General features: G+C 37.4%; 1 protein-coding gene across 1 annotated transcript; it reads left to right on the forward strand.

The window, feature by feature from the left end:
• The first annotated feature begins 1,245 nt into the window (after positions 1-1,245).
• Positions 1,246-2,226, forward strand: LOC105260898 (keratin-associated protein 6-3-like). The gene is made up of 2 exons (XM_045036452.1): positions 1,246-1,316; positions 1,550-2,226. The coding sequence occupies exons 1-2, from the start codon at positions 1,246-1,248 to the stop codon at positions 1,917-1,919; spliced, it is 441 nt and encodes a 146-aa protein (XP_044892387.1). The 3' UTR covers positions 1,920-2,226.
• The last annotated feature ends 12,434 nt before the right edge of the window (positions 2,227-14,660 follow it).

Raw genomic sequence — 14,660 nt, forward strand, 5'->3', positions numbered from 1 at the left:
CTTGAGTAGAGAAGGGGCAGAGAGAGAGGGAGACACAGAATCCAAAGCAGGCTCCAGGCTGTGTGGGGCTCAAACCGATGAACCATGAGATCATAACCGGAGCTGAAGTCGGACGCTTAACCGACTGAGCCACCCAGGTGCCCCTTTCTCTACTTTTAGATGCAGAGCCTTAATGTAGGGGTTTCTTTTTGCTTTGCAATGACCCAAGACCCCTACATGAGGACTTAAGTATGTCTGACCGCTCTTGTTCAACTCATCTGCTCTCCACTAAAGCTTATAGCCAGGAAAACAGTTTGGGGATGAAATAAATGATAGTAAGAGCAAAGGATATTCTAGTACCTACTACGTGCCAGACAGTGTTGTAAGTGCTTGACACACACTAGCTAATTTGACTCTTCAAAATTGTCTTGTGGGGTAGGTGTTACTGTTACCATCCCACATACAAGTGGAGCCTACTGTTAAAGTCACAAAGCTATAAGTGATAGGGGTAAGATTTGAACCCAGAGAGCTGATTTCAGAAGTTTCATTCTTCTCTATTATGCTCTACTGACTGTTATGAATTAATCTTACTAAGAACACAAGTTCAGAGGGCTATTTCTAATTATTGCAGTAAGCTCAGAGCCTCATTGCATTAAAAAGCACTGGGCATTAGAAACGTATTAACGTTTCTCATAATCCAAGATATTTTACCAAGACTTCATTGCTTGTTGTTGAAACGCTATTAGCACCGTGAAAGATATCTCTGCCAGTATTGTTATTTTAAAGAAAGAAATGCCTATATTCACCTTTGAGTCAAAACACAAACGTTACAAATGTGTTGGATTTTAAAGAAAACTCTTTCATGAAAATGCAATTTTATAAATTAAATAAAATTTCATTTCTGTTTTCTGGCTATAGATGCAGACATAAATTTGAAACCGTGAAAAAAAATGATGTTTTAAAAATAGAATCCTAGAAGGAAATATTAATGTAAGTGAAAAAGAAAAGCACAGTCTTCCCGGGACTGGTGGTCCAGAATTTCAAACTGTTGGCTTTTTGTCGATGGTCTCATGAAATTGAGTGATACCTTTTGGCTTTTCCTAGTAAACCATCTCTCATGTGAAAATATGGAAAATCCCTAAAGAGAAAAAAAAAAAAACGAGTTTGGAACAGAAGAGATGGAGAATCTCAAATGAAGGTAGATTATTATGGCCTGTTGGATGTCAGCCAAAAAAGGGTAAAAAAATTGGTTGTTTGGAGCCCGGAATGTCTACTACAAATGTTGTTTCTTATCATAAAGGCTGGTTACAAATTGCTAATTTGAAGGTCTTGTGTAAGTAAGGTTTTGAAGATGAGACAATTGATTCTTATTAATGATTCACAAATGATTCAGGTTGTGGCACAACAGCAAATGTCTTCATTACCCCTGAAGCCATACCTGAAAACCAGGAGTGAACAAATTACTCAGAGAGGTCTTGCAAATTATCCAGTGGCCTGACTTGTGTGGTGGGTCCCACACACACTGAGGGCATATAAAAGGCCCTCTGCAGGGGAATCGTCCACAGTGAAGTGACACTTCTCTCCTTCTCTACCCAAGCATAACCTCAACAGCCAACACCATGTGTGGAAGCTACTACGGAAACTCTTATGGAGGCTGCGGCTATGGAGGCTGTGGCTATGGAGGCTGCGGCTATGGAGGCTGTGGCTACAGAGGCTGTGGCTACGGAGGCTGTGGCTACGGAGGCTGTGGCTATGGAGGCAGTGGCTATGGAGGCTGCGGCTATGGAGGCTGTGGCTATGGAGGCTGCGGCTATGGAGGCTGTGGCTATGGAGGCTGCGGCTATGGAGGCCTGGGCTGTGGCTATGGCTCCTGCTATGGCTGTGGCTATGGATATCGCTCCCACTCTCTCCATGGCTGTGGCTCTGGCTGTGGCTACTAGTAATGAGGGCACCGTGGGAGACTCTCACCCTCTACACCTGGACGTGGGATTCACCAATTCTGAGCCCCACATGTTCTGAGCCTTTCCCTTGGGTGACGATATCCTGCAAGATGAAAGTCTAGTAGGTCTGTTGCTGCCTACAGCCTAACCTACAGATTCCTGGATTTACCTCGTGGAGTGGAAGATGGTGAAATTCACCTGTGGCCCCACAGTTCCGCCTTCATCAGGATGATGGTGTCACAGCGACTGCCTTGATGATGTCCATGCTGGAGTTCGTTTCTGTGACCTAATAAACTTGTTCAATCCAGATGGCAGTCCTGGTTTTGATGTTGGTCATTTAATGCCCAGTATTACAATTTTTGTTTTGTTTTGTTTTGTTTTCTGTTTTCAAGAAAGCTAACAACTGCTTTCTTTGGGACGTATTTTTTATTATCTTTAGGTCAGTCGTCTTAGAAAAGTTTTTGTAAAGCTCAGTTTCCTCCTCCTCTGCTACTGAGGAAATGCTATCTCTTATGCTGGGTAACAGGTAGCAGTAAATCAAGTACTACTTACACATTAGGTTAAGCATTGCCTGGCATATAGTACATAATAAAGAAAAAATTAATTTCCCCAAACCTTTATTTTCGTGTTCCATAAATCAAATGAACATTGTTGCTGTATGCTTCTCTATTTTAATCTTCCATCTCAAAGGTACTATTTTAAGGGATGCTTGGGTGGTTCTCTCGGTTAAGCCTCCAACTTTGGCTCAGGTCATGATCTCACAGTTTAAGTGCGGGCCCCGCATCAGGCTCGGTGCCGATAGCTCAGAGCTAGAGCCTGCTTCAGATTCTGTGTCTCCCTCTCTCTCTGCCCCTCCCCTGCTTGCACTCTCTGTCTCAAAAATTTTAGTATATGTGCTGCTGAAGCGAGCATGCTCTCTCTCAAAAATAAACATTAAAAAAATTTTTTAAATAGGCACACATTTTTTAAAGTTATCCATTTTATTTTATTTATTTTATTATTTTTTAATGTTTATTTATTTTGTGAACTTGTAAACTGTGAGATCATGACCGGAGTCAAGGGTGGAGGTTTAACTGACTGAGCCACCCAGGCATCCCTCAAGGTATCCATTTTAAAGGTATGAGAGACATAACCTAAGGAATAGTTTAACGATCTATTACATCCCAAGCTGGTAATAAATTGTAAAACTATTTGGAATGCATGGTGGGCCATAATATTTAGATAAAATCTCTGTTTCACACGTAGGCTGAGAAGCTTCAGGGTCTCAGGAGATTCCAATTCCAGATGTTGGATAGGACTGTGGTCACATCTGAGGCTTAGCTGGGATGGATTCATTTCCAGACTCGTGTTATTGTTGGCAGATCTCAGTTCATTGGAGTTGTAGGAATGAAAGGCTCATTTTCTTGCTGGCCGTTGGCCAGGGTCCCTTGCAAACCCTCCGCTGGCAGTCACTTTCAGTTGGAAAAGGTTGCCCATGGTTCCTTGCCAAGTAAATTTCCAACATGGTTGCTTGTTTTCTCAAAGCCAGCAAGGAAGAAGAAAGACTCCAGCAAGATGAATGCCATCATCTCATGTAACATAATCACTTACACATAACTATTAAATTTGCCATATTTTATTGGTTACAAAGCAAGTCACAGGTCTCCCTCACACTCACAGGGAGGAGGTCATCCCAGGGCATTTTCATCAGGAGGCAGGAATGAAGGGGGCATGTGGAGAGTCTGTGTACCACAGACTCAATATTATTCATCCTTTATAATAGGAATTAACAAGTTGTCCTTCATTTTCAGTGTTCTTCAACAACTTAGATAATAGGATCATCTCATCCTTGAATTTGGTAGAATTCTGAGAAATCGTCTGTGTCTTGGCTATTTTGTGAAGTATTTTGTCAATAATTTTCTTTATTCTAAAGAAATTGGTCTGCTTTTGATTTATAAATCTAATGACATCCATTTTAGTAATCTGTATTTTCCTAAGAGATGATCTATTTCATCTAGGTTTTCAAATTTATTATATACATAGAGCTCTTAAAAGTTGCCTGCCTCATATGATGTTTAAAATTTCTTCTGTTTTAATGTTCCTTCATGTTATTTATTTTTTATATGGTTTCTGTCTCTCTTTTTTTTCTTCATCAAATTAGCAAGGTCTGTTAATTCTCTCAAATAACAGCATTTTGGCTCGTTATAAATCACCTTTTTTTTGTGATTCCCTACCTCATTAATGTCTACGTTTCTATTTATTATTTCTATCTTTGTGCTTTTTTGCTTTTTAAAGTTTCCTTTATAAGTGTTTTAAAGCATAGTATGAAATATGAATTTATTTTATTTCATTTTTAATGATGAAAGTCTTCATGCTATAATCTTTTTAAAACACTGCTTTAAATATTTCTCATAGGCCCTGTTATGGACCATTTTCATCTTTTTAATTATTTTAAAATCTGTAATTTCACTTGTATGACCTCTCTCACCCAAGAATTTTTTGACAGAAGGCTTTATATTTTCCATGTAAACAGGTATTTGTTTTTTTTTTTTACAGCTTGATTTTATTTTTAAAGGGCTTTCTGTTCTTTGGTTTTGTTAACAATTATTAGTTTTATTGTCAGACATCAGAGAGTATTTTTTTCTAGTATTTCTACTTTACAAAACTTATTAATGCTTTCTGTAAATACATAATAAATTTTTGTGGATGTTTTGTGGGAGCTTGAGAAGATGATTCATGTCTGTTACTAGTATATAAAGGTTAATATGTAACCATAAAAGCTACCTTATTGATCACATTGTTTAAGTCTTTGCTTTTTTTTACTTATTTTTTCCACTTTATTTGTCTTGTTCTGAAAGTGCTGCTTTAAAGTCACCTATTACTAATATGTTACTATCTATGTCTTGGCATCAAATATCTGTACCTTCATATGCATCTTGAGAAGTGTAAGATATTTCTTGTGATTGGTTTCGTATTTGCATGAGAAAGCTCCCCTCTTTGTCGCAGTTCATGCTTTTTGGCCTGAATTCTATTTGGTTGATATCAGGATTGTTATATTTTCTTGTGACATTTTGCCCAGATACCCTCATATATGTCTTTATTTTTGTATTCCTGAATATTTTGTTTTAGATGTATATGTACAGCACATATATATGTGTTTTGTTTCATGAGCCAAATTTAAAATGTTTTCTTTAATAGATAAATGAAGCCAATTCATATGTGTTGATATGACGGATATGTTTCATAATTCAATATACTTTAATAAATTATAAAAATGGTATTTGGATGGTTGTGGTTTTTCTAGTGGTTATTTGGGTATCTTTGTATCTGTAACAATTTTAATGTGCTTAGTTTCCTTTTTGCTTATTCAACCTTTTATCTGACACATATATATTCATATATATCTGACATATATATATATATATATACTAGTTATATTCATATTCATAACTTGCCCTGTTGTCTATACAACATCAGCTTAATTTATTTTCCTCTTTACCTCTTCTGCTACTCCCTTGTCTTTTAGTTGGATTATTACTAGTTTGTCATCACAACACATTTATATAACATATTTATATATTATTAATATAATTCTGTATAATTAATATATAAATTATATATTATTAATTAATATATTATATATAATCCTCGAGTCTAGTCTTTGTTTTGATTTGGCTGTATGTTACACTAAATATATATCACTGCACACGCACATAGTCACACATATGTATATATGTATACACACAGACATGTATACACACACACACACATCTATATATCTCTATGTCTTCAATGTTTTGCTACTCAGTATAGGCTTGTGGGTGAAGAATTTCCTAATTTCTTCTATGCTGAAAACTGTTGTTCTAATACATTGTTATATGAATAACAGCTTCCTTAGATATAAAGTCTTTAGTTAATGCTTGTTATTATTAGTCTTTAGATGATTCTCTTCTGTCTCTTTTTGAATGCAGCTTTTGAAAATTCTGACTAATAGCCTAATTATTTATTCTATGTACATTATTTGATTGCCTAAAAGCCTTGAGTAAGCTTTCTTTATCATTAAAATATACTATTTTAATAGCTTATATTTATAATTAATAATTTTATATTAATATTCTCTGTTTCCAATTAGGACCTGTCAATGAGAATGTTTAGATCAAGCAAAATAGATTAATACCAAAATGCATCAAAATTACCATTTTGAAAAGTAAAGACAAAGAAAAAAGTCTTGAAAATCACCAGAGACACACAACACTTTATCTAAATAACAGCAATTTGAATAACAGTTGATTTGTCATCTGAAAAGATGGAGTAATAAAAAACAGCATAGTATTTTTCAAATGCTGGGAAAAAAAAAAGAACTGTCAATGTATTTTACGTCTTGCAAAACTATTTTGAAGAATGAAGGGTAGGGACCCTGGGTGGCTCAGTTGGTTAAGCGTCCCACTCTTTTTTTAATGCTTATTTTTTTATTTTTGAGAGAGAAGGAGGGGGAGGGGCAGAGAGAGAGGGAGACGCAGAATCTGAAGCAGGATCCAGGCTCCGAGCTGTCAGCACAGAGCCTGATGTGGGGCTCGAACCCATGAACTGAAGCATCCCACTCTTGACTTTGGCTCAGCTGGTTCTGGGCTGCCAACACAGAGTCCACCTGGGATTCTCTCCTCTTTCTGACCCTGCCCTGCTTGTGCTCTCTTCCTCTCTCTCTCTCTCAAAATAAATAAGTAAACATTAAAAAGATGAAGGGGAAATAAAAACATCCTCAGGAGAAAATAAATAATTTGTCAGTAGTAAACCTACATTTAAAGATTGAATTCAAAAAGTTCTTCAAACAAAAAGGAAATGCTAAAGGAGGGGATCTTGAACCATCAAGAAGGCACAATGGAAAAAACAGAAATATGAGTATATCCAATACACTAATCTCTTCCTCATGACTTTTAGAAATCATATTTGGTGATGGAAATAAAAATTATAACACTATAAGCAAGGCAATAATATTAAAAGTAGACATGCTTTTTTTTTTTAAATTTTTTTTTTCAACGTTTATTTGTTTTTGGGACAGAGAGAGACAGAGCATGAACGGGGGAGGGGCAGAGAGAGAGGGAGACACAGAATCGGAAACAGGCTCCAGGCTCTGAGCCATCAGCTCAGAGCCCGACGCGGGGCTCGAACTCACGGACCGTGAGATCGTGACCTGGCTGAAGTCGGACGCTTAAGCGACTGCGCCACCCAGGCGCCCCAAGAGGAGACATGCTTTTAACACTATAAGCAATAATATTAAAAGTAGACATGATGAGGGAATCTAATCAAAGGAAATGCCCAACACTTCACTTGTGCCCATAAATACTGATATACCAGTACACTGTTATAAGTTGCATGTGCATACAGTAATACCCAGAGGAAGCATTAAAAAAAACTATGCAAATATATACGTTCAATAATACCGTAAGTTAAGATGAGAGGAGAGGGGAGTTAAGATGACACAGTAGTAAGGAGACCCTGGGTTTGTCTCCTCACTCAAACACAGCTAGATCAACATCAAACCATTTTGAACACCTAGGAAATTGATCTAAGGATTAACAGAATAGCCTGCATAATTTCAGGGATAAAACTGGGCAGGCAGGTACCTAGTGTGGAGAGGTGAACTGGAGGAGAGAAGAGCCATAGTGCTGGAGAGGGGACAGTGCCGTTCTTACCAAGAGGAGAAAGAGGGAGAGGGAGAGCAGTTCATCAAGTTTGCACAAGAAAGCGTTCCCTCTGAAAGCAGCTGGGAGACCTACATAGGAGACTACACAAGAAAACTGTTCCCTAAAACCATTGACAGAGAAAAAAGGAGCAGGTTTTAATACCACTAGATTTTTATAAACAGCAGAGCACAGAGTCTGAAGTTTCAGAGGTCAGCCTCTGGTGGTGCTCTGGAGAGAAAGCAGAGCAGAGCCCAGGGAGTGGGCAGTGTGGTCTGAGGATTCCCTGGGTGGATTGGGGAGAAGCAGGTACCCTGCTTGGGGTGCATTTGGTAGAGGTGATGCAGTTGCCTCTGTGGGCAAAAGACCCACTGGACTTCATTAAGCTGCCACGTTCACCAGTATAGACGGGATCTAGCACATTCAGGGTGGTATGGCCGTAGACTCACGTTCACCAGTATAGAAAGAAAGGGTCTAGCTGAGGGCAACAAATCCTGGTGCCGGTGTGTGCAGTGATTTATCATAAACTCTAAGCTGCTGTGGCTGTGCAGTGGCATGACTGTTTCCTGGGACAAGCTGACACCAGCCACAGCACAGTGAGATGGTCCCCCAGAAGATGTTGTGGGTCTGAACCTCAGGGGTCGCTGAAGTGTGGGTTTTGAAACTCTGCTGCACTTAAACTTCTGGAGAGAGGTACCACCTGGTGGGCAGACAGCTTGGACACAGACAGGGGGAAGGTGGGGAGCTGATGGAAGTGGGGGATAAAGGAAGGGTGACTGTGCATCTGTGAAGGCACAAACTCCCTGCTTTGAAGACCAGATGAAGCCATTTTAACATTAGCCCATCAACACTGATAGACCCCAGTGAACTAAACAGTGCCACCAAGTGGAGAATGGAGCCATTACTGTGCTGTGCCCTCCAGGCACATCTCCAGTAGGGGAAGTTGGCCTGAGAATCAGAGCAGCAGGCCCCTCCCCCAGAAGACCAGCACAAATCCCTTCCACCTGCTTAGTCTACTGACCATAGAGTCCTACAAAATTTCAGCTCTAGGGGAAACTGGATTTAACTTCATTTGGTTATTTATGTTTATTCATTTTGTTGTTGTTGTTGCTTCTGTTTTTATGCTGTTGCTGTTGTTTTCTTTTGTTTATTGGATGGAGAAATAGCAAATTGTTTTATTTTATTTTACTATTTTTTTGCTTTTTAGTTTTTTAACTTTTATTTCTCTTTTTGTCTCTTTTCTCTTTTTTCTATCAAGCTTCTCTTAAAAATAAGACCAAAATATGCATAAGATCAAGCTTCCTTTATTTGATTTTTTAAAATTTTTAAATTTTTATTTCATTTTTATTATTATTATCATTATTATTGTGTTTCTTCATCCAAAATGACAAGACAGAGGAATTCACCTCAAACTACAGAACAGGAAGAATTGGCAGTGAGGCATTTAATCAATGAAGATATAAGTAAGATGTCTTAACTAGAATTTAAAACAATGATTATAAGGATATTATCTGGGCTTGAAAAAAAAGTGTAGAAGACACAAAAGAATCTCTTTCTGCAGAGAAAAAAGAACAAAAATCTAGTCAGGCTGAAGTTAACAATGCTATAACCAAGATGCAAACACAAATAGAGGTGATAAAAACAAGGATGGACAAGGCAAAGGAACAAATTAGCAATATAGAATATAGAATTATGGGAAATAATGAAGCTGAAAAGAAGAGGGAAACAAAGGTCAAGGCTCACTAAGGCAGACTTATGGAAATCAGCAATTTATTCAAATGTAATAACATTCTTTTTTTAAAAAAAATGTTTCTTTTTGAGAGAAAGAGAGAGACAGAGAGACAGAGTATGAGTGGGGGAGGGGCAGAGAGAGAGGGACACAGAATCTGAAGCAGGCTCCAGGCTCCAACGTGTCAGCACAGAACCTGAGGTGGGGTTCAAACTCATGAACCACAATATCATGACCTGAGCTGAAGTTGGCCACTTAACCAGCTGAGCCATCCAGGCACCTCAAAACGTAGTAACATTCATAGCATAGGAGTCCCAGAAGATGAAGCAAGAGAAAAAGAGCAGAATGTTTATGTGACAAAATTATAGCTGAAAACTTTCTTAATCTGAGGAAGGACACAGACATCAAAATCCAAGAAACACAGAGCACTCTCATCAAATTCAACCCAAGCTGGCCATCACCAAGGCATATCATAGTCAAATTCACAAAATACTGGGGCTTCTGGGTGGCTTAGTGGGTTCAGCGTCTGACTTCACCTCAGGTCATGATCTCACAGCTTGTGCTGATAGCCCAGAGCCTGGAACTGCTTTGGATTCTGTGTCTCCCTCTTTGTCTGCCCCTCCCCCACTCATGTGCTGTCTCTCTCTCTCTCTCTGTCTCTATCTCTCTCAAAAATAATCGTTAAAAAAAATTCAAATTCTCAAAATACACAAACAAGGAAAGAATCCTGAAAGCAGCAAATGAAAAAAAATCCTTAACCTACACGAGAAGACAGATCAGGTTTGCAGCAGATCTGTCCACAGAAACTTGAAAGGCCAGAATGGAGTTCCACAATATATACAACGTGTTGAGTGGATAAAAATATGCAGCCAAGAATACTCTCTACAACAAGGCTGTCATTTATAATAGAAGGAGAGACAAAGAGTTTCCCAGACAAACAAAAATTAAAGGTGCTTGTTACCACTAAACCAGCCCTATGGGAAATTTTAAGGGGGACTCTATAAGTGGAGGAGAACAAAACAAAACACCAAAAGCAACAAAGACTAGAAAGGATCAGAGAACATCATCAGAAACACGAACTCTATAGGTAACACAATGGCACTAAATTCATATTTTTCAATAATCAACTGTGAATGTTCCAATCAAAAACATAGGGTATTGGAATGTATAAAAAAAAAACCCAAACAATATCCATCTATATGTGGCCTACGAGAGACTCATTTTAGAACTAGGACATAAAAAGAAAGCTGGAGTAGCCATACTTATATCAGACAAATTATATTTTAAAACAAAAACTGTAACAAGAGATGAAGAAAGACATTACATCATAATTAAAGGATCTATCCATCAAGAAGTTTGGGGAAATTAGTTCAAGAATTCCTTATACGTACATAAATGGGTTAAAAAAAGCTTTGGGCAGAAAGCCACCACCACAGGGCAAAAGCACCCAGAGTTAATCATTAAGTAGAAAAAAAGCTTAGGGTGGGAAGCCGCTGCCACAGGGCAAAATTTCCCAGAGTTAGTTAGTGAGGTATTATGATGGAGTCAAGAGTAGCTGGTATATTATCTGCAAGAGACTACTTTCCATCTGGCACCTGTATACTTTGATCACAACTTCAAACTCCACTTGCCCCCCCCAGACCTTTGCTTCTTACACACACAAGTTAATGATTACTATCTGATTGTTTTCTTCACATTCACCATGTGTAGAAGATCTTGAGAGATCAATGAACATGAAGACAAAATCCCTGTTTGGGATCCTTGTCTTCTCCCAGACATTAGCCTTCCTCATTTTCATTTCTGCATCTGCTCTCTTGCTGGACAAGAAAGAACTCCATACTCATGGTCTGTGACAAAGAAGATCTAACAGTTGTAAATATTTATGCTCTCAACTTGAAAGCACCCAAATACATGATACAATTAATTACAAACATAGATAAACTTACTGATAATAATAGAATAATAGTAGGGGACTTTAACACCCCATTACAACAATGGATAGATCATCTAAGCAGAAAATCAACAAGGAAGCAATGGATTTGAATGACACGGTGGGCCAGATGGACTCAACATATATTCAGAACTTTTCATTCTAAGGAAGCAGAATACACTTTCCTTTTGAGTGCACTAGAATATTCTCCAGAATAGATCACATATTGGGTCATAAATCAGCCCTCAACAAGTACAAAAAGATTGAAGTCATACCATGCATATTTTCAGATCACAATGCTATGAAACTTGAAGTGAACCACAAGACAAAATTTGGAAATCCCTCAAATACATGGAAGTTAAAGAACATCCTATTAAAGAATGAATGAGTTAACCAAGAAATTAAAGAAGACCTGAGCCAAAGTCAGAAGCTTAATTGACTGAGCCACTCAGGCACCCCTGTTGGATTTGTATATACCAGTAATGAAGCAGCAGAAAAACAAATCAAGGAATACAGATACAACTGCACTTAAAACAGTAAGATACCTAGGAATACACCTAACTAAAGAGGTAAAAGATCTATACTCTGAAAACTATAGAGCACTTATGAAAGAAATGGAAGAGGACAAAAAGAAATGGAAAAACATTCCATGCTCATGGATTGGAAGAACAAACACTGTTAAAATGTCTATACTATCCAAAACAATCTACAAATTCAATGCAATCCCTATCAAAATACCACCAGCATTTTCACAGAGCTAGAACAAACAATCCTAAAATTTGTATGGAACCACCAAAGACCCTGAATAGCCAAAGCAATCCTGAAAAAGAAAAACAAAACTGGAAGCATCACAATTCTGGATTTAAAGCTACATTACAAAACTGTAGTCATCAAGACAATACTGTACTGGCACAAAAACAGACACACGGATCAATGGAACAGAATAGAAAACCCAGAAATGGACCCACAAATGTATGGTCGACTAATCTTTGACAAAGCAGTAAAGAATATCCAATGCGGAAAAAACAGTCTCTTTAACAAATGGTGTTGGGAAAATTGGATGGTGACAAGCAGAACAATGCAACTGGACCACTTTCTTATAGCATACATAAAAATAAATTCAAAATGGATGAAATATCTAAATATGAAACAGGAAACCATCAAAATCCTAGAGGCGGCAACTTCTTTGACCTTGGCTGGAGCAACTTCTTACTAGACACATTGCTGAAGGCAAGGAAAATAAAAAGTAAATATGATAACATCATGTTGACATCAAGATAAAAAGGTTCTGAAGGAACCAAGCAATAAAGCTAAAAGATAGCCTATGGAATGGGAGATGATATTTGCAAATGGCATACCTGATAAAAGATTAGTATCCAAAATCTATAAAGAACTTATCAAACTCAACTCTCAAAAAACAAATAACCCAGTTAAAAAATGGGAAGAAAACATGAACAGACACCTTTCCAAATAAGACATCCAGTGGCTAACAGACATGAAAAGATGCTCAACATCACTCATCATCAGGGAAATACAAACCAAAACCACAATGAGATGCTACTTCACACCTGTCAGAATGGCTAAAATTAACAACACAAGAATCAACAGGTGATGGTGAGGATGAGGAGAAAGGAGAACACTCTTGCTCTGTTGGTGGGAATGAAAAGGGGTGCACCCACTCTGGAGAACAGTATGGAAGTTCCTCAAGAAACTAAAAATAGAACTACCCTATGATCCAGCAATTGCACTATTAGGCATTATCCAAAGGATACAAAAATACAGATTCAAAGAAGTACATCCACCTTAATGTCTATAGTAGTTTATCAACAATAGCCAAACTATGGAGAGAGCCCAAATGTCCATCGACTGATGAATGGTTAAAGAAGATGTAGTATGTATATACTACATCCCACATTATATACATATATAATGGAATATTACTCATCCATCAAAAAGAATGAAATCTTGTCATTTGTAATGACATGGATGGAGCTAGAATGTATTATAATAAGAAAAATAAGTCAATTAGAGAAAGAAAAACACCATATGATTTCATTGATATGTGGAATTTAAGAAACAAAACAGATGAACATATGGGAAGGGGCGGGAAAGAGGAGAAATAGAAATAAACCACAAGAGACTTTTAACGATAGAGAACAAATTATGGGTTGATGGAGGTAGGTCAGTGGTTGATGGGCTAGATGGGTGATGGCTACGAAGTAGGACACTTGTGATGAGCACTGGGTGTTGTATGCAACACTGAATTCTACTCCTGCAACCAATATGTAAATGTATATTAACTAACTAAAATTTAAATTAAAAAAACCAAAAAAATTAAGATGTAATGCTATAAAATGTTAAAAAATAACTTAGAAGGCAAGAAAAATAATCAGAGTAACAAGAATTAGAAGAAACAAATAGAAAACAAATAATAAAGTGGCAGACTTAATTGCTAACATATCAACAATTTCATTGAATGCACATGGTCTAAATACAACAGCCAAAAGACAGAGATTGGAAAAGTGCATTAAAAAAATCCAACATGACCTAGCTATATTCTGTTCATAAGAAACTGACTTCAAATTCATTGACATAGGTAGGCTGAAAATAAAAGGATGGAAAAAGTTAGGCTCTATAATTGTTAACAAACTAAAGCAGGAGTGGCCACATTAAGACCAGATAAAATAGACCTCACATCAAAGAAAATTACCAGAGACAAAGAGAACTATTACATATTTTATGAGGATTAATCCACCAGGAAAAATAATAATTCTAAGTATACACCAAACAACAGTCTCAAAACATATGAATAAAATGTGATCCAGTTGAAAATAGAAATAGAGAAATTTACAATTACACTTGGATATTTTCAACTCCCTTCTGACAAACTGATAGAACTAGTATGCAGAAAATAACCCAAGAGACAGATGATCTGAAGAACACAATCAGTCAAAAGAGTTTTTCATATATAGAATTCTTCACCCAGCAGTGAGAATATATATATAGTTTTTGTCTTTGTTTTGTTGTTGTTTGTTTGTTTGTTTGCTTGTTTGTTTGTTTTTTAGGCTAGTCTTCAAGGTTTGCCCTGCACCCAGGAGGGCTCTTAGCCATCTTTCCTCCTGGTTCTCTCTGGTAAACTAGCCAGCTTATGGTTTAGCTTGTTGTCTTAGAGCAACAAACTTCCTCTTAATTGTTTATCATCAAAATCTCTATTGTTTGAAGCATACCCCTAAGTTTGAATTTCCTACACACTATTCTAAATAAACTAATTCATTTGAAGAAGTGTTCAGAGCTCTCTGTTTTATTTTTCATTTATTTTTATTTATTTTTAACGTTTTTAAATTTATTTTTGAGAAAGAGAGAGAGACAGAACGTGAGCGGGGGAGAGGACAGAAAGAGACAGAGACACAGAATCCGAAGCA

Source organism: Felis catus, chromosome C2, assembly GCF_018350175.1.
Source record: "Felis catus isolate Fca126 chromosome C2, F.catus_Fca126_mat1.0, whole genome shotgun sequence".
NCBI lineage: Eukaryota > Metazoa > Chordata > Mammalia > Carnivora > Felidae > Felis > Felis catus.

Excerpts from the sequence above, each read along its gene's own strand:
- LOC105260898 (XM_045036452.1), top strand. The coding sequence starts at position 1,246 with ATGTCTACTACAAATGTTGTTTCTTATCATAAAGGCTGGTTACAAATT. Across the intron at positions 1,317-1,549 it reads AATTTGAAGGTCTTGTGTAA|TGACACTTCTCTCCTTCTCT; the intron begins GTAAGGTTTTGA and ends TCCACAGTGAAG.